This window comes from Lutra lutra, chromosome 17, assembly GCF_902655055.1.
Source record: "Lutra lutra chromosome 17, mLutLut1.2, whole genome shotgun sequence".
NCBI lineage: Eukaryota > Metazoa > Chordata > Mammalia > Carnivora > Mustelidae > Lutra > Lutra lutra.
Window position 1 is genome coordinate 11822325 of NC_062294.1, and position 23773 is coordinate 11846097.

The 23773-nt window shown below is 51.2% G+C and overlaps 1 protein-coding gene across 3 annotated transcripts in view; it reads right to left on the minus strand.

The window, feature by feature from the left end:
• Positions 1-265: 265 nt before the first annotated feature.
• Positions 266-23773, minus strand: part of ZNRF1 (zinc and ring finger 1) — a 101782-nt gene continuing 78274 nt past the window's right edge. The window contains exons 2-5 of one of the 3 annotated variants that reach the window (XM_047711734.1): positions 14418-14513; positions 4239-4344; positions 2537-2628; positions 266-1302 (exon numbers count right to left, since the gene is read on the minus strand). In XM_047711734.1, coding sequence (XP_047567690.1) covers positions 2571-2628; positions 4239-4344; positions 14418-14513 — 260 coding nt within the window. In that variant the 3' untranslated portion in view covers positions 266-1302; positions 2537-2570. The other 2 variants (XM_047711735.1, XM_047711736.1) reach the window with 2 other exon arrangements.

Genomic DNA, 23773 nt, shown 5'->3' on the forward strand with positions numbered 1-23773 from the left:
TCTGTCACAACCACTCCGCAGGTGATGGCAGACGGACTCCATGATGCTTGGGAGGGTCAAAAACCCTGAGGGACTCAGGTCTGACCTGCCAGGTTCCCTCTGCCCAGGCATGACTGCTCTGAGGACCACTCCATACTCCTGTAGTGCCAAGTAGCAGCCTGGAGGAAGGCTAAGGAGGTAGGTGAGGGAGTGGGGGACAGGCCTTCAACCCCCAATTCTTGAATGTGTAACAATACCTCATTAAAATAAAGTCACACAGTGCACCTTTTATTAGACATTTTAATACCATATCAAAACACCTTGACTAATGAAGAAAGCTTTTCCCCCAAGCTTTGAACATTTTTTTAAACATTTTATAAGGTTTTTTTTTTTTTTTTTTTTATTTTAATATATAAATACAGAAACCTATCTTGCATGGGCTGATGCCACTTGTGAACATCAATGGCTAAAATGTTCTCAAACAGAGTGCCTGAAAACAGGGATAACTGTACATATTCCTTTAATAAGTCTTTTGTGTGTTTAAGTTTTCTGGAAACAAAAAATCCACAAGGGTCTAAGAAAAATGTTCTGGCATTTTTGCAGGACACTTGTGATTATTAAATCCTCTGAACTGACCAGAACCAGGAGGGAAGGGGGGAGAGATAAAGGGTAGGGAGAGGAAAAGGTCCTTGATAGGTTGGGTTTTTTTTTTTTGGCAATGAAGTTACATATCAGGGTCCCAAGGTGAGATATGTGCAAAACCAAGCCAGAAAAATGGAGGGGGGAAAAAACAAAAAACCCCCCACAAAACAAACAAACAAACAAAAAAACCAAAAAAAAAGAAAGAAAGAAAAAACACCCAAGGCAGAGTGGTTGGTGATAGACAGGGCCAGGGTGGGGGTGGGATGGCGCTGGGCACAGGAGGAGACCGTGTGCGCGGCCCCGTTCGTCTCTGTCACTGAGTGGGCTCTAGCTGGGCAGCAGACAGCAATCTGTAAACATCACGAGGGAAAACACCAGTCGACACTAGACTTTTTTTTTTTATATAATTTTTTTTTTTTGTAAACACTTTAGACAGACCCACAATGCCTTTCAAAGGTGTAAAAGAAAATGCCCTTTCCCTCCTGGGACGAGGGCTGAGGGGAAAGATAGCAGTTGATTCTTCTCTCAAACTCGCTCTCATCCAATTTGGTGTCCTCAGGGAGAAAGGGAGAACCACTCTCTGGAAGTCAGTGCAGAAGGGGTGCCCTGTTCCCACTGGTGTCCCCAGCTCAGCTCTGCCCGTGTCCGATGCCTCCTCTCAGGAACGGGGGCTGGCTGTCCCTGTGTGGACCGGAACACGTAAGTCGCGCTCTGGCAGCCGAGGCCGGCCGCGTGCATCCCGCTGAGGCTGGCCGGGCGTCTGTGGTTCCACTCTGGGGCCCGAAGCCAAACGTCCCGCTGGGGTTTGGACTCCCGCTCCGGCGCTGGCCCAGTCCCTCTGCCTCACTCTCACCCTTGCTTTTTCTTCTCCCCGTGTCCTCAGTTTTTGAGGGGAAGGTAAAAAGAGCAAATGTCCCTGATTTGTCTGACATCATCAGCTGTTCTGGGAGCTTACTTGGAATAAATAAAATAAACCTAATGAAAGAACAAAGGAAAACAAAACAAACAAACAAAAACAAGAAAGACAGCGAGAGAGAGAAAAGAAAGGAGGCCCCAAAACCTTTCAATGTGAGATGAGGTGGAGTCAGGGTTTTGGTTTTCTCTAGGGGTTTTGTTCGTTTGCCAGAAAAAAGAAAGTGCCGCCTCAGAACTCACAAGGGACAGGGAGGATGGGGACAGGAGAGGGTGGTCAGTAGAGAAGCAAGGTGCCCTGGGGAAGAGATGGGGAGTCAGAGCACACAGATAGGGACCACGTGTGCACATCTGGTGGGGAAGGCTGTGCCGGCCTGCTGCAGAGATTGATCTGGAAGTGGTGTGTGCGTAAGTATGGGTGAGCGTGTGAGTGTGTGTGGGAGGCAGGTGGCCTAAAGGCAGGAAGAACCAGCAGTGACATGATCACGGATGAGCACCGCAGAGGACAGCGTACCATCCCACAGGCTGTCTAGTTTAATAAGTGGGATGTCCATATGGAGACAGGGAGTGAGGTTATCCCCCTGCCCCGAAGAAGCAGAGACCCCGAGAAGCAGGACTTGCCCTCACCACTCCTCCAGCATGAGGCGGAGCAGGACACAAACCCAGCGTCTGGTCCTAGAGCTCGCCGCTGCTTCTCCCACCCGGCACGTTCCACGGGATCTTTCTGAGCCTTCTTCAGGGAGACTCGCTTTAGATGTCCAGAATACATGGGTCTTTTCCCAGTGAATCTAATTCTACTGAGCAGCTTCTCCTTCATCAGGTTAGGAGTTTATTTGCTAGTCTTCCTGGAGAATCATACCTGCCCCCTCACAGAACCGTTAACTGATAAGATGCTCCCTTCTTGGTGGGGTGTGTTAAGGGCACCTGAGCTCCCTACCCTCCAGGCCCCAGAGTGACTTGACCCCAGGCCCGGAGTCCAGAGCACCCCCAGCCACGGGCTCACCTTTGAGAGGAGTCCGCAAGCAAGCCCAGCAGGGTCAGTCCGCAGGATGTTCTGGACAAGATCTGTTCACTTCAAACCATGAATCTATGCAACTGAGGCAGGGAGGTGGCAAGGGGAGACACGTTACCATTGACCAGGCTGTTCCTTAGGGTGTATTCTCCAGGGGTTAGGCTTCTGAGCAGGGGTTTGCTAAATCTCACTCATGAGGACCTCAGGGGAAAACAAGTATGTCCCCAGACACCCACTTTTTGAAGCAAGAAGGGAGAACACCAAGACTGATGCCAGCTCAGCCTGAGGCATCGGCCCAGCAGGGTGGGTATAGGACTGGGTGGATCTGGGAGCTGCAGGAATGAGGGAGTGTGGCCCTGAGAGGGACCAAGGCCTCACCCGAGTGGAGCCTGGATGGGGTCGGGGTGGTGGGGGGTAACAGCTATCAGGGAGAGGGTGAGAGCGGGACAGCCGTGCTGGCCAGTGAGCCCACCATCTCTCGGGCTTAAAGCACAAGAAGACGGGAGCCAAGACCCAGCAGGCTGGCTGTCGCTCCAGCTCTAGGGTCTGGAGAGCCCCTCCTCGGTCAAAGGGGCGGCCTTGAGGCTTTGTCCCCGGTGGGACTTCTCAGGAGACATCCTCCCTCCCCACCCCCGCCAAGCTCTACATGGCTTGGTCAGTTGTGGTCAGCGGATGGCCAGAACCCTTCCTGGAGGAGATGGGAAGGGGAGGACCAGCGCTTTGGCTCAGCCACGTTGCTGGGGACGGTCAGACAGGGCCAGACAGGAGGCTGACAGTGAAACCCTGGTCTCTAGTGTTTAGAGAAAGGACCATCTGAACCAGACAGGAAACAGATTGCCCCAAGAGAGCTTTCTGATTTGTAAGCCAACATCTGGGTATTTTCAAACACAGGAACCAGGTAGATAATTTGCATAATTCTCCCCTAGAGCCCAGCATTTCCATCTTCTGGTTCTGAGCTGTGCCTCCCTGGGGGGCTGGAGCTATCTGTGCCAGACCCAGGCCAAGACCCCCTCCCCCGGGGCCAACCTAGAGCCTCTCATGCACCAGCCACATCTGTGTGCCAGACACCACCACCGCCTCGTGGCCAGTAGCCCCGTGAGGCGGGCTGTGAAAAAGCCCGTGTGTCAGAAGTAGTTCTGGGACTCAGGGAGCCAAGAGCAGATGGCACAGAGTGTCCTCCCATCTTGGGAAAAGAGGTATCTTCTTTCTAGCTGGAAGCAAGAACGTGGCTCATACCGGAGCCTGAGAATGACTCTGAGCCCTGCTAATTCTAGCAGCTTTTCATGGCGTGGCTGCCCAAGTTGTGGCCCTCAGGGGAGAAGGGACAGAGGCTGCACGCACTAGCCCTCTGTGCGGCCTCTCTGGCACAGACGACAGTTCTCGTGCTGTGGAGCGGCCCGTGGAGGAAGAAAAGGCTCAGGGAGACATGCAAAAGCAACCTCTTTCCGGGTGGGATCTTAAGTGCCTCTCGCCTGTGGGGCTCCGCAGGTCTCTCTGTCAGCCCTCACCATCCAGGCTATCACACCAGAGACCTGCTCTGCCCCCACTTAGAGCCCTTGGCAAAGAGGTTGTCCCACCACCTGAGGGGACTGAATGGCTAGTGGTGCGGGTGCCCCCCCCTCCCCCAGCAGCAGGGAAGGGGCCCTCTGGGATTGCAGATGGAGCTGAGCCGGCCCTGGGGGCCCTTCCATACCTTTTGTGATAAATGCACAGGCAGGGCAGCCTGGCTATCGTGTCCCCCTGAAGCAGCTCCTCCAGGCAGATCACACACTCACCCGCGTCTTTCGTCAGCACATCATCTGCAAAGGGGGGTGGACAGAGGAGAGTAGAAGATGGTCAGTCACTAGCAGGTAGCACAAAGTGGGCACAGGTCTGGGAACTGGTTGGGACCCTTGGGCCACCTGAAGTGGGCAAGGCTGTGTGGATGACACAGGAGCCCAAGGGTTCGCTGACCTGAAAGCCCTCCCTGCAGAGACAAGACATGCATACTGCACATCAGTGATCTCAAGACCAAGTGGGACCAGTCACCAAGAAAGTGGCCAGGGGATGAAGGGTGAAAAGGGTTTGGGCGGGGACAGGTATGTCGCAGAGGGCAGCTGCCTCCCTGAGGAGACCTTCCCCCAAACATACACGTGGACCAGGTGCCTGGAGTTCTGGTTTGGCAAAGCACGTCGATGGGGTGCGAGGCGAGAGAGGATGGAAGAGGCGGGAGCTCTAGCGACAGCTCCGGCTGGGGCTTGGGCGAGCATGTCCGCAGCAGCAGGCTGGTGCCCCCAGCTCAGAACTGGATCAACAAATGGGATCCATCCATACAGCGGAGTGTCACTCGGCCATGGGAAAGGGGCGGACACGGATGCGGGCTGCAGTGTGGATGGACGTGGAGAACATCACGCGAAGGGAAGGAAGCCAGACACAAAAAGTCCCCTACTCAACGACTCCTATGAAATGTGCAGCGCAGGCCGGTCCGGACAAGACGTAGGCCCAGGGCGGGGGCAGGGGGGTGGGGGATGACTGCTCTATGGGGCAGGGGTGTTCTTCCCCTCTTTTGGTGGTGTTCTTAAGAATGCTTACGATGAGATCTACCCTCTTGACAGATTTTTAAGAGTGCATGACAGGGGCGCCTGGGTGGCTCAGTGGGTTAAGCCGCTGCCTTCGGCTCAGGTCATGATCTCGGGGTCCTGGGATCGAGTCCGGCGTCGGGCTCTCCGCTCAGCGGGGAGCCTGCTTCCCTCTCTCTCTCTCTCTCTCTGCCTGCCTCTCTATTTGTGATTTCTCTCTGTCAAATAAATAAATAAACTCTTTTAAAAAAAAAAGTGCACAACAGTACTGCTAACTGCAGCCAGATCTTTAGAACTTACTCATCCGACATGACTGAAAACTCTACACCTATTGAATAGCACCTCCCTATTTCCCCGTCCCCTTGGCCCCGGTGACCCACTATTCTACCCTCTGGCTCTGTGAGATGGACTCTAATTTCAGGTAAAAGTACAATCACGCAAGGGGTTTTCTTTGGAAAATCCTAACTAGACAGAGATGGTGGTGGTAGTAGCATTGGGAAGGTTCTAAATGGTACTATGACTCAATTTAAAAAAGAAGAAAAGGTCCCCCACAAAAAAAGGAACAGGAGGAAGCTACTGGACACCCCAGGCCCTTCGCATAGCCATGGTTGGAAAAGCCTGAGCACACAGAGGGAGCACTGTGGCTGGGGCAGCAGCCCCTTATTAAATTTCTATGACATTCTGGGCACTGGCAACTCCACAAAGAAGCCACGGCCTCAGGACTGAAGTCACAGTCTCACAGAGGAGGCAGACAAGAAAATGGAAATGAACAGCACATGAACTTCTAGGAAGCCTTACGATGCATAAAAGCCCAGGTAAGAACGGATGACTGATGCCCCATCAGGGTGGGGACATTTCAGGCAAAGGGAACAGTATCTGTGCACTGGGAAGACTGGGAAGTTTGCTAAGACGTCTGCAGAGAGACATGGGGGCCACATGGGGTGAGACAGACACCCCCAGAACGAACTCATGTTTTGCTGTGGTGCCTAGGCTTCATGTGGTTCACCGGGAGCCTCTGGAGACGCATTCTGATCACCACTGGCCTCTGCTAATACTGGAGGATGGGCTCGCAGAGCTCAGAGATGGGGATCCCGCGGCAGCAGTGCAGGAGGGAAGGACTCAGGGCCTGCACTAGCCACGGGGGCAAGGAGGGAGGGATGGCATGTGCTGACCAGGGCAGCGGGGCAAGTGGCAGGTGCCTAGAAGAGGGGACCCAGGAAGAGAAGGTCAGGCATGAGAAGTGAGTTCAGAGCTGGGTGCGAGGTGCTGACCAGGTGTCTCCATTGGGACACGCTAATGGAAACCTCCAGGAGTCCACTGCAGTCTAGAGCTGGGGTTTAGAAGAGAGACGTGGGTGACGAGTGTAGATGTGGGATAGAGATTCAGCTGAAATCCAAGAAGGCAGAAGACAAAACACAAGGTTAACTCTAACATCTGAAAGGCAGGTGCAAGGGTGAGGGAAGCCAAGGTTACTCAGAAGTTCCCCAAACCACAGGAGAAATGCCAAGGAGGGGCATGATGGATGTGGAGAAAGGCGAGCTGGAAACAGGATCAGTTCCTCACTACTTGTTCTCGAGCACTGCCAATGACACACACCGAGATGGTGTGTGTTCAACTGAGCCGCAGTTTCACAAGCGAGGCAGGACGTATGTGTCATCCCTGTCTTGCCAAGGAGGACATGGAAGCCAGAGAAGTCAAATATCTTGCCTCTGCAGGGCCCAAAACCCTTCACTTGGTGCCCCCCACTGATTGCTCTGGTGGGAAGGGAAACATCTGGGGCCCAGAAAATGAGGATTCTTCAAGGCCTAGAGAGCTAAAGTGCCTTGAAGCTCCCTACCAGGAACCCTGATGAAAAAGCCCAAGTTAGGAACAGTTCAGTACTGACATTCCTGGGCATATGAGCTGTGGGAAAAGTCACTCTCAGCTGCCCAGCCATGACGACCTGGGATTGTCCCTTGCCAACATCAGGCTAACCCATAGCCCACCTTAACAGAAAAAGCAGGTGGCGCATCATCGGTCTACCAGTGGTCACCTCAGACTCCCAGTGTGGCAAGCAGTGGATCAGCAAAAGGGCATGATCCCATGTCCTGTGGCACCAGATGCCCTCCTTACTGAGTAAGCCCAGAAAACATCTGGAGGAGCTACACTTCAGTGTTGAAGGCAAGGAAGACTAAAAGCAGAATGTTTTTATGTGTTTTTGAATTTACTCGCACATGCATTACCTGTAGAATTAAAAACCCCAAGAAGGAAGCGTACTGGTGTTCTCATGTGGCTCTGAAACGTGTCCACGGGGAAGATGGGTTTGGTGGATGGAGCCAAGTAACTGAGCGCCTGCAGGGAAACGCAGACTCTGGATGGTGGGGATCTGGGCGTTCACAGTAAAACCCTCAAACTGTGCTCTATGTTTGACACTTTCAAAATAAAACATTGCAGGAAAAATCCCCAATAAGGATGGAAGGAAAACTGGTCTGGCTTTGAGAAGGCAGAGGTGTCTTGTAGACGTTCCTGGGCGCTGACTTCTGCCCTCCCTGCCTCAGGAGTCTCATTGGTACAGGGAGTGTGGGCCCTGGGTCCCAGTCACGCCTCCCTCTCCACTAATGGCTGAGTTCCTTTCCTTGCGGGACAGTAAGGTTACAGATCCAAGTTATCATCCCTTCCATTTCCCCCCACTGACTGGCACCCCAGCTGTGAGGCCAAGGGGTTAGGTTGGAATTCCCTGGGTTCCAAACAGCTCCTTGCCTGGCCAGCTATGCTATCCACCTGCACGGGCTTCTGGCCAGGGTAGAGGTGACGGAGCTAGGGGGTGGGAGCCGGGAATGGAGATAAGACTTCAGATTCGCTTCTTCAACAGGACTGGACTTGACCCTCCTCTCTCTTCATACTGGCTGTCACTGAGGGAAGGGCCAGGCGTGCGTAGGAGACAGGAGGCACAAAGGCGGTTCCTTTTTCTTACCAAGGACTCAGCCTTGAGCACATGAAGGTCAGATGCATTTTCGTCCTAACAGTCAACTACCAACACATGACACTTCGCAAAGCACGTTCACAAACAGCACCGTGCTGTGCCTCACCAGCCAGCCTGGGGCTGCAGCATGGGTGGGAATGAACTGGAGGCTGGCCCACCCAGCTGGCACGTGGCGGGGAGCCCATCTCACCGTGGCCTGGAGTGGCGAGGAGAGGGAGGAATTGGGGGCTGGGAACCTGACAGTTTGGGGAGGCCAGCGGTGTCCACACCCAGTGTTGTGCCCAGGGAGTGGCATTCTTCCCAGAGCGGAAAACAGGAGGTACACAGATCCGGCCACAGGCCTGAGTGGGCTGAGTAAAACTTCCTGTCCCAGTCCCTGGAGCTCTGGAGCCGGTAGCCCCCAGATGCCCCTGGGTGCTCAGCAGGGGGGTGGAAGTGGCTGAAACTGACGCCTGGCTATCAACAGGTTCCTATGTGATTTCCACATCCTTTCTGCAGGAGGCTGCTGCCCGCTGTTGGGAACCTCCAGGCCCAAAGCCGAGGACCCTGGGCCTGGCACAGATTGAGGCCACCTGGTAGACAGACGCACATGTCCCTTGGTATCCCTAGGTACCCACAGGACGGGGCCTTAACCTATGCTGGTTGTTGAGAACCCAGAAATGAAGCTCTGGCTTTGCTTTTGTCTTACTAGCTCTTAACCACTGCCCCCACCCACCCCTGCCCTGCCCAAGCTTCCTGATGCCCTGTGCAAAGCCAATGTCACTGCCCAAGGGGGGGTCTTCGAAGTGTTTGGTCTGGCTGGGGGTGGTGCTCAATGATGCCAATGCCTGTCCCTCCAACTATACCAGGGAGCCAAACCAGAGGCAAAGCTCTCCGGTGCCACAGCAGGGGGAGAGGGGATGCCTGGGCAGAGGCTGGGGTAGGGCAGGGTGGGAAGTGATTGCTTAGTTCTGCTCTCTCCCTGAGATACAGGGGGAGCACTCTTGAGAGCTGCTGTTTGTCAAAGAAAGATCTAGGACAAGGAGAGAAAGGAGGCTTCACTTCTTTGGGGTCAGCTGTATGGCAGGACTTCACAGAAACAGCTCAGTGAATGCTAAAGACCCTTTGCACAGGTGGGGAGGGGGTGTCTCTGAATCAGCCCATGTAGCTGGTAAGTGGCCATGGCTTCCAAGACAAGTTCCTTCTACTTGGTGACCTTACCTCCTCTCCTGGTCTCCAAGAGACCAGGCAACAGGGTCTCTTCCCTTGAGGCTGGAAAGCACCAGCCATCTCAGTTTCAGCTCTTTCTCTCCTTGTGGATTTGTGCATGCGGGGGCCCAAGAAGGGGGGAGAAGCCTAGGTGCAGGAAGCAGCACTGCCACCCGCCCCCCGCCCCGCCCCAGCCACTGTGAGGCTGCGCTGCCCTGTGGAGAGCCCCAGCCCCCACACTCCCCAGGGGACGTCCAGAGCTGCTGGCGTCATGGGTCGGGGGACGGGGAGGCTGAAGCTGGTACAGCTGAGTCAGCCGCTGAGGGCAGGACCATACATAATGCGTTTCCCCTGGTGCTGGAAAGGAAGGTAGGAGCCAGAAGGAGAACCCCTGTAGCCTCCCCAGCAAATACAGAGCTGCCGGCCCTGTCTCCTGCGGGTTAGGGAGGGGTGGTGCCATCAATGCCAGGTGTTGCCAGTTCCTTTCTTGGGAAAACTCCAGGAAAAGGGAAACCTAGAGCAGAGAGATCCCCTACCAGTGGTGGCATCCCCACCCAGACACCCCAGACTGTTCCAATAATGGAAGCCCAGCGAGAGTCAGCCAATAAAGTGCAGGCCTGGAGGGCTTCCTCTTCAATGGGGCTCCCCACGGTGACCCCACTCCATCCCTTCTCTTGCAGCCACCTGATTCTTGTGTCCCCACTGTGGCAAGCCCCTGTGTGTCTCCTCACTCACTGACTCCTCACTCACCCAGCAGCCCACTGGTCAGCAGTGCTGGAGCTCCCTCTGGCCCTCCCTCCTGGAGGAGGGGACACCTCTGAGTCTGGCACTGCCACAAGTCTAACAATAGCCCCTGGCAGGGCCCTACTAGGCTGGGCACACTCCTCGGCCAGCCAGGACCTGGTTCCTCCAGGCCTAAGAAAAGGCACTTCCATCCCAACCACAGGGTCTCAGCAGGGACGCAGGCCAAGTAAGCACCATTTACACATGTCTGCTGGCTTGGGGAAAACTAGCAGGAGGTATTCCTGCTTTTAGGGGAGTCAGATTCTCGCTCCTTTAAAGAAACTTTGCATGACATGCAGCATTTTCAGATCCCTGAAGTTGGGGGCAATGACTTTTGGCAGAGAGGAGAAGAGAGGATAGTGAGGACCTAAAACGCAGGACATGGTTTGCACTCTAGAAGAGAGCTGAGCATCTCCTGAAGCTGCTTTACCAGGCACTAAGCTTCCCTTAGTGCTGCTGGCAAAGGAACCTGAAACACCCCAGAATCTACCGGAGCCACAGACCCCTGGCTGGTCTTGGAATCAGGGTCTCCTAAACTTTCCACGAACAGCTGGTGATCTATTGTGCCCGCCCCGTCACGGTATTGGGACTCTCTTCTGTTCACAACAAAATCAGGTCCCGAAGCCCATCTCAAGGCTCATTCTGCCAGCTGAGCAACGTGAAGGTCGAAACTGGGATGCATATTCTTGAAGGCGAGGTCTCAGCTCTCAGGACTATAAACAGATGTTAGAACAGGAGAGAAATCAGAGGCCCATTAAAGCTCACCACATTTACCCAGAGAAGTGGGATGGACTAACTCATCTCCTAGGGGTCCTGAGTTCACAGCGGCCCCTGGGTGAGGAGGAGGAGGGATGGCAAGCTCATTGCTCCAGGGTCTTGCACGCGCTCTGCACCCTCTGTTGTGCAGGCAACTCAAAAGCCTTCTGAGCCAGGTGCTGGCCCTGGGAGCAGCCGTTCCTGTTCTTCACACTTCTCTTGAGCACTGGGTGGACCAGTTAAACTAGTCTTGCCTTTCCTAAGCTGTTGTGGTTTTTTTTTTTTTTTTTTTTTTTTTTTTTTTAAATCTGGCAGGCCGCTACTGGAGGCTTTCCAGCCCACAGCTCAGGCCAACCCTCATAATAAGAAAAATACTACTTTCTATCTGCCTCATTTAGGAGGTTTCTACTTTTTTTCCTTTGGTGGTTAACTAAATTTCATCTTATATAACCACTGTAAATTTTCTAGAAATCTCCCCCAATTAGTGCCAGCAATTACAGAAAGTGTGTGTATGTGTGTGTTAATGAGAAATCTCCAGGGGAGTGACCAGGAGTTCTGGTGAATCTTCATAAGAAAATGGCACTTGGTGGGGCACCTGGGTGGCTTAGTGGGTTAAAGCCTCTGCCTTCAGCTCAGGTCATGATCCCAGGGTCCTGGGATCGAGCCCCGAATCGGGCTCTCTGCTCAGGGGGAGCCTGCTTCCCCCCCACCCCCGTCTGCCTCTCTGCCTACTTGTGATCTGTCAAATAAATAAATAAAATCTAAAAAAAAAAAAAAGAAGAAGAAGAAAGAAAATGGCACTTTGTTCTCTATCCACTAAGAAAGGCTCATCTTGCCCACTTTCCAGAAGATTCCAGGAGATCCACGCTTTATAGATTCTTTAAGTCTTCTCACACTTCTTTTTGACAGAAAAGATAAAGTAGAAGGTGGAGAGGATGGGGTGATGAGAAATCATGGGCAAAGTATGTTATTGGCAAAACCAGAATAAACACCCAAAGGCCCAGACTTGGTTGGCCCATGGCCCCTGAAAGGCCTGTCCTACATGTGAAGTAGAACAGGCCCTAGACGAGCTCTGGAGACTTCCACTCCATATACACACTCCAGGTGGCAAACACCTTCTCTTATCTGGAAGGTTCAAATGTCTTGAGCAAACATAGAGACTGGCTCCCAGGAGCCCGGCCATTAATGCGTAGGTGTCCAGGGAGAGGCTGGCCATCATTTCTGAAGCATCTTCATGGCCTTAAGTCAAATTCCACTGACAGGACCAGATGCAACACACTGCTCCTTGTCTCTGCTGGGAAGGAATGGCTTTTGCAGAAGAGAACCTTGAATTTAAAGCCTCTAGTTCACACACACACACACACACACACACACACACACACACACTCTCTCTCTCACACACACACACACACATCCTGAAGATGTAGCTTTCAATTACAGGAGGAGGGGAAAATGGGACGAGGATGGAAACAGCAGCACTTCTGTCTTGGGCTGGTTGGCCAACTTCCTCTTCCTCTAAGGGGACTGTGAGTGTGACTTCTGCGGGTGGCATGTGCTCAGACTGGGCTGCCAAGCAGTGAAGGGGACAGGCAGAGGGGGCCCTGCCCTGTGGCTGTGGGCACAGAGAGCTCTGGGCAGCACCAGGCACTTATAAGGCCCTCATTCCCAGCTCAGTGAATGGGGTGTGTGGGTACCTGTCACACAGGTGGCCCCAAGAGCGCTCTGTCCTCCACAGCTGCCCTTGCAAAGTTCTCCCTGATGACGTCAAGAACCCAGTCCTGTGGGATGGAGCCCACTCTGAGGCTGCTTTGTGTTCTTATGACAGCAAGGCAGTGTCTACAGAGAACTCTCCCCAGCCACCCACAGGACAAAAAGCGGTCTTCATGAGGGCTCTGCACATGTGGAGAATGAGTGAACACAGTTTCTGAGGCCACGGCTGGGGAGGGCTGTGGGCAACGGGAGAAGACTCGACACCCTCCATGGTCCCAGGCAGAGACAAGGAGCGGAACCAAGTAGAGCTGGAGCATCCTTTAAGGAACGTGTACTGACGAGTCTGACAGGAAGCCCAGAGCTCACATGACAATGTTTCAGAGAATGGCAGCAGTGTCCGGGGACAGGGAGAAGGTGTCCTCAGGGTAGAACAGGGGCTTCCTGGATACCAGGAAATAGAGGGGATGGCAACGCTGGGGGTGGGGGCAGGGGCCACAACTTGCCTTGTAGCCTCTGACCCGACCAAGTACGACTGACTGAGGGTAGCTGGGACAAGAAGGTAACTAGCCTGCCCACATGCATGCAGAAATTTCAGCTAAGCAAGTAAGTAAGAGAGAAGAGAATAGTAGGGTGAGTGCTTTTAGGAGGAGTAGATCAGATTTTCAGATGCACTTTGTAGGAGCAATCTGGAATCATCAGGCCTCCCTAGACTAACGTTGTGTGGAGGCAGGAGGGCATCTGGGTCTGAGGAGGCAGGAGGCCAAGGACAGCTCTGGAAGGAGAGTCTACCCGGGACACTTCATTGTCAGGATGGGGCTCAAGTGATCCCAGGCTCACCTCCCATCCAGTCCACAGACTGAGAACTCGCAGAACCCTTCCCGAGTGCTGCTCTGACTTCAACCCCAGGGAGCAGCCCAGTGACAGCGCTGGGACACAACCCCCTCCGATCCAGCGCCTGCTCTGGTAGAAGACGAATTTCTCCAGTGAACGTGGTCTGAAGACCAGATTAAGCACGTAACAGTGGAAGACCAGAGAGCTGCTGGCAGCCCACAGCACCCAGCACTAAGGAGAGGTCAGTCCACTCTGGAAAATGACAAGAGGAAACTCACAGAGGGGTTCACATCTTTGAGGGTGACTGTCTCAATCAATGGCCGCTGTAAGTTCCTGACCACTGACCATGTGCCAGGCTCTGTACTGAAGGGTTTGAGGTATAAATATCTTACTTCATTTGGACAGAAAACCCAAGAGCCAGGTTACTGACAGTCCCATTTCATGGACAGAAAACCAAGGCTCTGCCATGCTGAGCAGCTTGTGTAAGCCTGTACAGTTTGTAAGTGATGGAGGCAGACTTTGAATTCAGATTGGCTGGGTCCCAGATCTTGACCCACAGCATACCAGGCCCATGCTGATACTTCCTTCGTCCACAGAGGTAGTGTGTTTCACGGGACGGCCTGGCCCGGTGATTCTACCCCTGCTGCACTCACTGCTCAGCTCTGAGGCAGCCTCCCAGGTGGGAAGCAGTGTGGGCTTGGCGGACTGACTAGGTGGCAGGTCAGCACTTTTATTCCCTGAAGGGTGTCCGCTCGCTGAAGCTATTGTGCTATGCACACCAGCGGCACTGAAGCCTCCTCCCCTGAGGAGGGGGCGTTTTCCCCAGGCCCCCAATGGCAGGTCCATAAATGGGCAAAGGCCTAACTGAGCAAACTGAGAGCCTGTCCAGGGCCGCAGGCCTGACCCCTGGGCCTTCCTTCCTGTTCTGCTCCGCTTCCTTCCCAGCTGCTGCACCAAGATCCCTTGAACAGTCAGTTCCTCAACACCACGCAGGCGCTCCCGCCGGAGAATGGGGTGGCCACGCTGCCCAGAGCCACACCAATTGAAGACCCTCCCTTGGAGGGTCCCCCCACCAAATCCTTACCGTTGTAGGAGAGGCGAGGTTTGCTCAGACACATTATAAAGTGCATTTCCATCTCATCAGAAGCCACAGACTTGGAACAAATGGGGCACTTGAAACCTGCAAGAGAGGAGAACAGTATGAAACACTTCCTCCAAGCCAAGCACACCCACAACCAACAGAGAGGCCCCAAGACAGCTATGGCCAGGGGTTCAGGGCCAACGTGGAGGATTACAATCTAGATAGACCCTAGACCCGATCCCTCCTTCACTCATTCTGTTATTTTCTCACAACCTCCCAACTCCCACTGTCCCGCCAGTGCTGTCCCTGCCAGGCCCCTCGGCGAATCTTATCCGAAGGCCCCGGGCTGGTTTGAGTTTTATTTTCCTTTAGACCCTTTCTCAAGGGGCTCTAGTGGACAGCAGGGATAAGCGGGGATGCAATCAAGGCAAACAAATCAACAGTCTTGGGGTAACAAAGCGTTTAATAGCCCTCCTCCTCACAGCCCTCAAACCACTGGGCTGGGCACCTGTGGGAGGAAGCATGACAGCAGTCAGGTCAGCACGTGCATCCTTCACCTGCCCGCCCCGCCCCCCAAACCAGGTAGCACTTCCGTCCCACCAGATCTCCCCGTGGCTCAGGCAGCTGTCCTCTGAGTGTGTGGAGCAGCAGGGTGGCCCTCTGGAGCACTCCTAGATGCCACGCGCGCCTTGGCCGTGTGCCACTAAGAGTAACAGCTGTTGCACAAGACCAGACGAACACAGGGTGGTGTGACCCCGCCGTCCCACCACCATTGGAGTCTGGATTGCTCATACATCCGAGCAGTTCAGTCAGAACTGTACCAGTATTGGAGATTTCCGCCGAGAATCTTCTGAGCTGAACTCGAGTAAATGAACACAGTCCCTTGACTTATTTTTTTTATAAACACCTTTTTAAAGATAAACAATTTCCAATTTCCCCCATTTCATTTTTATTAAAATTATTTTCAAACGATCAATTCTGCTCCATTCTACCAAAAGGATCTAATATCACTGGAAAGTTATTACTCATTTGTCCACATCAAATTTCATACATTGAAAAAAAAAATTTCATACATTGCAGCTTCTCCCTTTTGTGACCATAATTCCTACCTGTCCCCAAGCCTGGATTTCCTAGGTTCAATATAGCACATCTAAATCTTGTTGTGAAAATCTGACTCTCCTGTTAACTTTCCAAAGCGTTCTATGCCCAGTTTCACTGGACGCTGGTAATATCTATTGGCAACACTTCCTATGAAACAGGTAAGAAGTGGAAGGCTCGTATTGACTGTTAGCTGCTCCTGGACAGAGGATGAGGTCACACTTTTCTTCCCAGGGCCTTGCTCACTCTATATGGGAGCCTTGGACTTTGACAGCTGCAGGTGTAGAGACAGGAAGCAAGCCAGCTCCTGTGTCCCCATGTAGGGCATAAGCACTTTGCTCAAAGTCTTCTCCAAAACTTCCTCTTTTCAGTGACAATGAACTATAGGACGAGACAGAAAATCCAGTGTCCAGTTAACTAAGGACAAAGTGGACCTCAGACTCCGGGGCACAATCCCTATTCCCCTGACCCCTTTCCTCAAAGATCGTGGGCATCCTGTGTCTCAGCTAAAAAGTCTTGCAAGTGCTACCAATCCAAGGATCCTGGCCAAGCTTTGAGCAAGGGCTACACTTCCTGATCTCTGGGTGGGTTATGAATCCATTAATAACAAAACCAGAAGACTGAAAAGAAACATGGTGGGCGGAGGGTCCATCCCCTGCTTTCTGGCAAAACCAGATCTCAGATGTGCCAGGCTGATTCTTCTCTAACCCAGGTCAGAAATCTACAGACCCAGTGTGACACATGTGGTGGACAGGAGAGTAAAGAACTTGAGTCTTGTACAACGAGGATGTCTTCACATCTACCCTAAGTCCCTCTGCAGCCTTGGTTCTGCCCTCATGCCTATAAACTAATATTAAGGAACATTCTACAGAATTACCAACCATTGGGAGATTGTCTCTATTTCCTCAGAGTTCTTCCACCTTTTTTTCAGGCTCAAAAGACCAAGGTTTTATGACACCTTAAATGACTACAGGACATTTCTAGTTTCAACTTGTTACACGTAAGCACCCTGTCTGCAGGCTGAGGGCTCAGAGCTGAGAACACGTCAGGCTGGATGTGGCCTGGACCAGCTCCTCCAACACCAGGCCGCAACACAGTCGCTGGGAAGTGCTGACGTGAACTGTTACTACTGAGAGGAGGCCTTATGCCCCGCATTACTTACTTTTCTGATAACCTAGAACAGGTTCATGGTTATCACTATAATAGCATCAATCACCCCCGCGTCCCAACATGACTCCTTGAATGCAGGACAGGGAGTCGAGTTATAGCTAAGGTACTGGAAGTAGGCCACCCAACGAGAAGGTCTACAAGGAAACGTCATTGGACATTTATGTCCCAGAAAAACAAACCAAGGTGAGACTCCCAGGGTTAGGCCAGTGCCCTCATTGTAAAGAGAAAGAGGCCTTGAAGAAGACTCAGGCTCAAACACTTGAAAGGGTGGGGCTGAGGCCGGTCAGATTTCTTAGCAGGCCACTGAAAGTCCTTTCTATCTAGGAAGAACAAGCTGACTACACGTGATATTGTGACTTACAGTAAGAACTATGTATTTGGTCTTCGTCCCCTTCCTGGCACAGAGTTCCTAACACCCTGGGAATTTCCTAACATAATAAGACCAGTAGTATTTGGTCTTTTGTCACTGGTTCCTGAATAGTTCCAGAGCTGTAATGTGAAAGGAACGTCTTGTTACTCATAACAAGTCCCTTTCAAAGGCACCAAAATTTAAGTTAATGAGGTGACTCTGGGAAACTTCCTTGGTAAACTAAAGATGGGGGCTAGTTGCAAGGGGAACCAACCAGCTGATTAGAGGATCTGAACTTTTGGTCGCACCCTTCAACCCCTGGGGAGGGGAGGGGGCTAGAGATGGAGTCAGTCACCAATGGCCACTGATTCCATCAATTGTGCTTGTGTAATGAAGCCTCCATAGACCCCGCAGAGGATGGGGGTCAGACAGCTTCCAGGGCAATGAATACATGAAGATTCAGGGGGGCTGGCACCCCAGGACAGGATATGGGGGCTCCATGCCTTGTCCCTATGTCTTGTTCTCTGCATCTCTTCCATCTGGCTGTTCCTGAGTTATATCCTTTTATAATAAAATGGTCATCAAGTAAGTAAAATATTTCTCTGAGTCCTGTGAGTTGCTCTAGCAAATTAAATGCACTTGAGAAGGGGATCATGGGAACATCTCATTAAGTGCCAGTCAGGCAGAAGCAGAGGTGACAACCTGAATTTGTGACTGGTGTCTGAAGTGGGGGGCAGTCTCAGGGGACGGAGCCCTTAACCTGTGCGGTCTGATGTTATCTCTGGGGAGACAGGGTTGAAACTGGGTTAACTGCTCAGTGGTACCGGGAAAACACCTCAGAACCGGGTTTTAAGAAGAGATGGGTCAGGAAACATTACATCAGGAGAGGAAGCAGCGCCGTGGTAGGAAGAGACCTACATTTTAGCAAAAGCAGGGTTAGTGCCACTTGCGAGACTTTCCTCTGGAATGGGGGGCAGGGTTAAGGATGAATAAAGAACTCACAGACTATTACGTGAGTGGGAAATGACAAGATGACTTGGGTTTTCCAGCTTCAAGGTGTGGTTAAGTAATCTGCACTCCCCGGACCTCCGTGTTCTCATCAGAAAGAAAGAGGACTTGGCCTCTCTCTTGCAAGGATCGGATGAGGTAAGAAACCTGCGAGTACCCAAGGAAGCAGCTAATCAAATGTATCATCCGGCCCGGCAGCACGGAATGAGGAAGGAGGAAGAAGAGGGCTGGGGAAGGGTTTGGGGGGCCAGGAGACGGGGGTTGGGGGGTGGCGGAGCAGCAGGGCACAGAGGCCACAGGTCACGCAGAGTGGGCCTGCAGAGCAGGTAGGGAGGAGTGGCCACCTCTGCTTGTCCCACTGGCTCCCTCTGCACTTCTGGAGCATCGCGCATGGCACTTTCCTAAACCCCATGTGGAACAAGGCTCCCTGCTCAGCCTGTGGCTCCTGCTCTTGCACCGGGTGACGACAGCAGCTCGAGTGCACTGAGTGGTCCCTGTGAGCAGCCGCTGGGCTGTGTGTGTGTCTCCTCACTTATGGGTTACGGAGGGGATACTGCTGTGAGCTCGACCTCGCAGAGGCAGCACACAGCGCCCAGGAAGCCTCACCACCTGGCGTGTGCCCTGCTTGCCGAGCTGGGCGACAGGAGGGCTGATGTAAGGAGGATGGCGTTCTATGACAAAAGGAACATGAATGCCACACAGAGGCTGGGTATTACTAAATAATAACTTCAAATCCTCCACACTGTCCCAGCAGTTTCTTCTGAAGTACGTGGGCCTGGATAATCCCATACACGGAAGCAATCGGTCATTTTTTTCCTCCTGGGCATTGCTCACATGGAGGGACAGAGCTTTGCTCTTTACTTGGCGCCGAGCCTGTAACACTGGGGGTTAAAAGGCCGAGTTTGCAAATCACCTTTGAAACGGAAAATAAAAGACAAGAGGTAAGGGGGAATAACTGATGTCCCCACCTTCTTTCCTGAAAGGTCATCCCATGATTCAGACGGGTGCTACCACTCTATTGCCCAACCTTTTCGTGTAAATGTCCAGTCACAATTTAACATCTACAGCGCTATGGAATTATACATACTGTGATCCTTATGAGCTATCGGGAAGTTAAAGTATCTAGGAAATTTTGATACCATTTTGGAAAAAAGTTTGAGCAAAATTGAAATCAGCCCATGGACAAAGGTTCACAGAGTCGCTCAACTGATGAGATTGAGTCAAATTTCAGGAGAGCCCTTCATCAGCACTCAAGAAGTGTGTGCACGAGATGCTTTCTTTTCCTTCATGAGAAAGCTACAGTAGAGCCTTTGGGACAGGTGCTCCCTGCCTGCCCCTGAGACCTGACTGCCCACTGCACCCCAGGAGCTGGGAGGCAGGCAGCACGCGCACCCAGCCACTCTCCCTCTCCCGATCTTATTCAGAAGCAGCGCCCTGCACATGTTGGGTCTTTAATTTGAACAGAGAGTGAAGGGCCGGCTTCACTCACTGCGCCCAGCTTGCTGGCCAAGTCTGACCGTGGTTCCCCTAAGTCGTCATCTGCTCCCACCAGACTGTAGCAGAGGCACAGAAGTTACACAGTTCCTAGCCCTTCTCTGCCAACCTCTCAAAATGAGGAAGGGACGAATGACAGGGCACCAAGGGGAATTTGTCTGTAACCTGACGATTCTGCCCAGGATGGGCTCTGCCAAGCAGATGCTGCCACAGGATTCCTCTACCCCAGTTGAGAGGAGCCCTTCTGATGGGGACCTAACTTCTGCTCTTTCTCGTCATCAGAGCCGCTCAAAATTATACAGCCAGAACAGCCCACGAGTGTGTGATCAGCCAGAGCCCAGCTGCTTCCTGTCTTTCAACAGCAGATTGCGTAAACGGGGGAATCCTCAGCTGGGCTACAAACCAGAGCGCCTGGGAGAAGACAAACCTCCACTCGGCACCCAGTGCAGGGCCTGGACCCCTGTCGCCGCAAGGGCAGTGTAAGCCCCCCGCTAGATGAACCCGCAGAGACCCCGGGACGCGCACACAGTCATATATGGTCAGCCTCTGCCTGCACCCGGGTCCTTCCAGGACTGACGAGGCAACTGAGGAGGGACAGGAGCAATTGGCTCAGGTCACCACCCTCTCAGTCCTCCACAACATCCATCCTGTGATGTAAATCAGTTTTTCTCAGTTCCCAAAACTGCAACCTTCTCCTTTAAGACCTGATTTCTCGGGCAGGACGTGTGCTCCGCATGTTGGCCCAGTTCCCTCCCTGACCCTCCCTCCTAGGCTGATGCGCTATTTTAACGCTGCCCCAGTTCTGCCTGTCTCTGGGATCACCTAAAGGGAGAAGAATCTGAAGAAGCAACCAGGGAAAAGGAAGCGAGGCTGTCCAGGCAGGGCCTTCTGTCTCGGGGAAGGGGGGGCTGATGTACATTCCCCTAACCCCACCCTCAACACCTTGTCCCCACGGTTCAGTTCCTAGTTTCCAGCCTGGATCTTTCCTCTCACATCCTGTGGGGCTTGTCTGTGAAATGGGACTTGACCAAATGATTTGCTAAAATGGGATTAAAAAAAAGATTTTATTTATTTATTTGAGAGAGAGAGAGACAGAGACAGAAAAAGAACATGTACAAGTAGGGGGAACACCAGAGGGCGCGGGAAAAGCAGACTCCCCTGCGCAGGGCGGGGAGCCCAATAACTCGGGGCTCTACCCCAGGACCCTGGGATCATGACCTGAGCTGAAGGCAGATGCTTAACTGACTAAGGCACCCGGGTGCCCCTGTAAAATGGGATTATAGGAAAAAGATCAAGGGGTAACATGGATGACTCTCTTTGACATTTCTAACTGCCGAAGAGACATGTCCCCAAGAGTAGAGGCTGCAGATATCACATTCTTCACACATACTTTCCCACACAACCTCTGAGACATAACTGGACACCAAGGCACAATTTATGAGCTGGTAAGGCATGCCTGCCTGAAGAACATTCTGGACTAGGAAAAGGCCCAGCAGTTCTGACTTGCTTCTTTTAACAACACCTCTCTTCCGGACTTGCCTTCCGCAGTTCCATTCCAGGGACTGAGGCTTACCTGTTGCCTCAGGAGCCAAGAGAATTCTCCTAAGTGGCTATAAGAGGACACAGCCACACTGACACCTAGAATCAGTTTAATGTGTGTGTGTGTGTGCATATGTGTGCATTTTAACATGTCTGCTGTGATGGTTAACGCTATGTGTCAACTTGGCTGCGTCATGGGGTGCCCAAATATCTGCTTAAACATTATTTCTAGGTGTGTTTGTGAGGGTGTTCCTGGATGAAGTCAACATTTGAGTTGGTAGACTCAATAAAGCTGACTGCCTACCCCCAGGTTGGCGGGCATCATCCAATCCACTGGAAATGCTGAGCAGAATAAAAGACGGAGAAAAGGAGGCTCTGAGCTGTCTGCCTGGCTGATCTGGGACACTGGTCTTCTGTCGTCAGACCGGGATGTACAGTATTGGTTCTCCTGGTTCTCCGGCCTTCAGACTCAAACTGGAACTAACTCCAGAAAGCATTCCTGGATCTTGAGCTTGCAGATGACAGATCATGGAATTTCTTAGTTTCCATAACTGCATGAGCCAATTCCTTATAATAAATCACTTTCTCTCTCTTTCCCTTTCTCCTTCCCCCCACCATTGGCTCTGCTTCTCTGGAGAACCCCAATGCATCTATTTACTCAATTGCCAAACAGTAAAATTTAAAATACTGGCAACAGTGTAGAGCAACTAGAACTCTCAGGGATTGCTGGCAGGAGCCGCTCTGGGAAGCAGTCTGGGAGTTCTTTATACAACAAAACATATACGTGGCCTGACCTAAACAACTCCTCATTTACATAATTACCCAAAACAAATGAAGACCTATGTCTACAAATAGATGTTTGTAAGAATTTGCATCACAGCTTTATTCATGACAAGCAAAAACTGGAAATAACTCAACTGTCCATCAACGAATGGGTACACAAACTGTGGCTTGATGGAATACAATGGAACACCACTTGGCTATACAAAGCAAGGACTACTGATACATGCAACCACATGGACAGATATGAAAAATATGCTGAGGAAGGACACAAAAGAGCACATATTATGATTCCAGATGTATGAAGTTTTACAACAGGGAAAATTCTGTAGTGGAAAAAATTAGAACACAGCCCGTCTCTAGAAGGTAGCAGTTTGGGCAGAAATGAACTGAAAAGGGGATGAGAGCTCTTTTGGGGGTGATGAAATGTTCCAGATCATGAAGAGCGTTTGGGTTACACATATGCATGTGTAAAAATTCAATGAATTCAAATTTCAATGAATGGACAGTTAAGATTTGAAATTCCATTGTTTTGTATTTTACCTCAACCAGGAAAAAATTAAGCAAATATTGAACTGCAGTTAATGATACACATGCTGAAGCATTTTAAAGCAACATGTACTGATGTGCATTGAAATGAAATGCATCAAAAAGTGATGCCTAAGTTAAATTTCTTTCCATTCTCCTGTACATTTGAAATTTTCATCATAAATCACCAAAAAAGTAGCAAGCAGTGAGGGTGTGTGTGTGTGCGCGCGCGTGCGTGCATGCACTAATTTAGCTACAGTGGTCAAGGAAGCCCCTCCGAAGGGGAGACAGGTGCCAGAGAACTTGGGTGTGTTAGGACAGTGATAATCAATTTCACAAGCACAATAAGTACCAGGAGTGGCAGGTGACAGTGGGGACATGCTCTCTTATAAATTTCAATAATAAATTGCAGGATCTTATGGTTTCAGGTCTTATACTAATGCCTTTAATCCATTCTGAGTTGATTTTTGTGTATGGTGTAAGGGATCCAGTTTCATTCTTTTGCATGTGGATAACCAATTTTCCTAACACCACTGAACAGACTATCCTTTCCCCATCGAGTACTCTCCGTGCTTTGTAAAAAATTAATTGACCATATATGCATGGGTTTATTTTTGGCCTCTATTCTGTTCCATTGGTCTATGTATCTGTTTTTATGTCAATACCATATTGTTTTGATTACAATAGCTTAGCAACATAGTTTGAAATCTAGCTTTAGATGCCTCTAGCTTTATTCTTCTTTCTCAAGATTGCTTTGGCTATTCAGGATCTTTTGTGGCTTCATACACATTTTAGGATTGTTTTTCCTATTTTTTGTGAAAAATCCTACTGGAATTTTGATATGGATTGCACTGAATGTGAAGATCCCATTTTAAAAACATACATTTTTTTTTTTTAAAGATTTTATTTATTTATTTGACAGAGATCACAAGTAGGCAGAGAGGCAGGCAGAGAGAGAGAGGAAGGGAAGCAGGCTTCCTGCCGAGCAGAGAGCCCGATGCAGGGCTCGATCCCAGGACCCTTCGACCATGACCTGAGCCGAAGGCAGAGGCTTAACCCACTGAGCCACCCAGGCGCCCCAACAACATACATTCTTTCAATCGATGAACATGGAGTATCTTTTTATTTGTCTTCTTCAGTTTGTTTCGTCAGTGTCTTAGAGCTTTTGGTGTACAAATCTTTTACCTCCTTGGTTAAATTTATTCCCAAGTACTTGTTCTTGATGCTATTGTAAATGGAATAGTTTTCTTAATTTCATTTTTGGATATGTTACTGACTACTGCATTTGTTTATTAGGTAAAACAATTTTTTGGTGGAGGCTTTAGGGTTTTCTATACAATTTTACATCATCCGATACTTTACTTTTTCCTTTCCAATTTGGATGACTTTCATT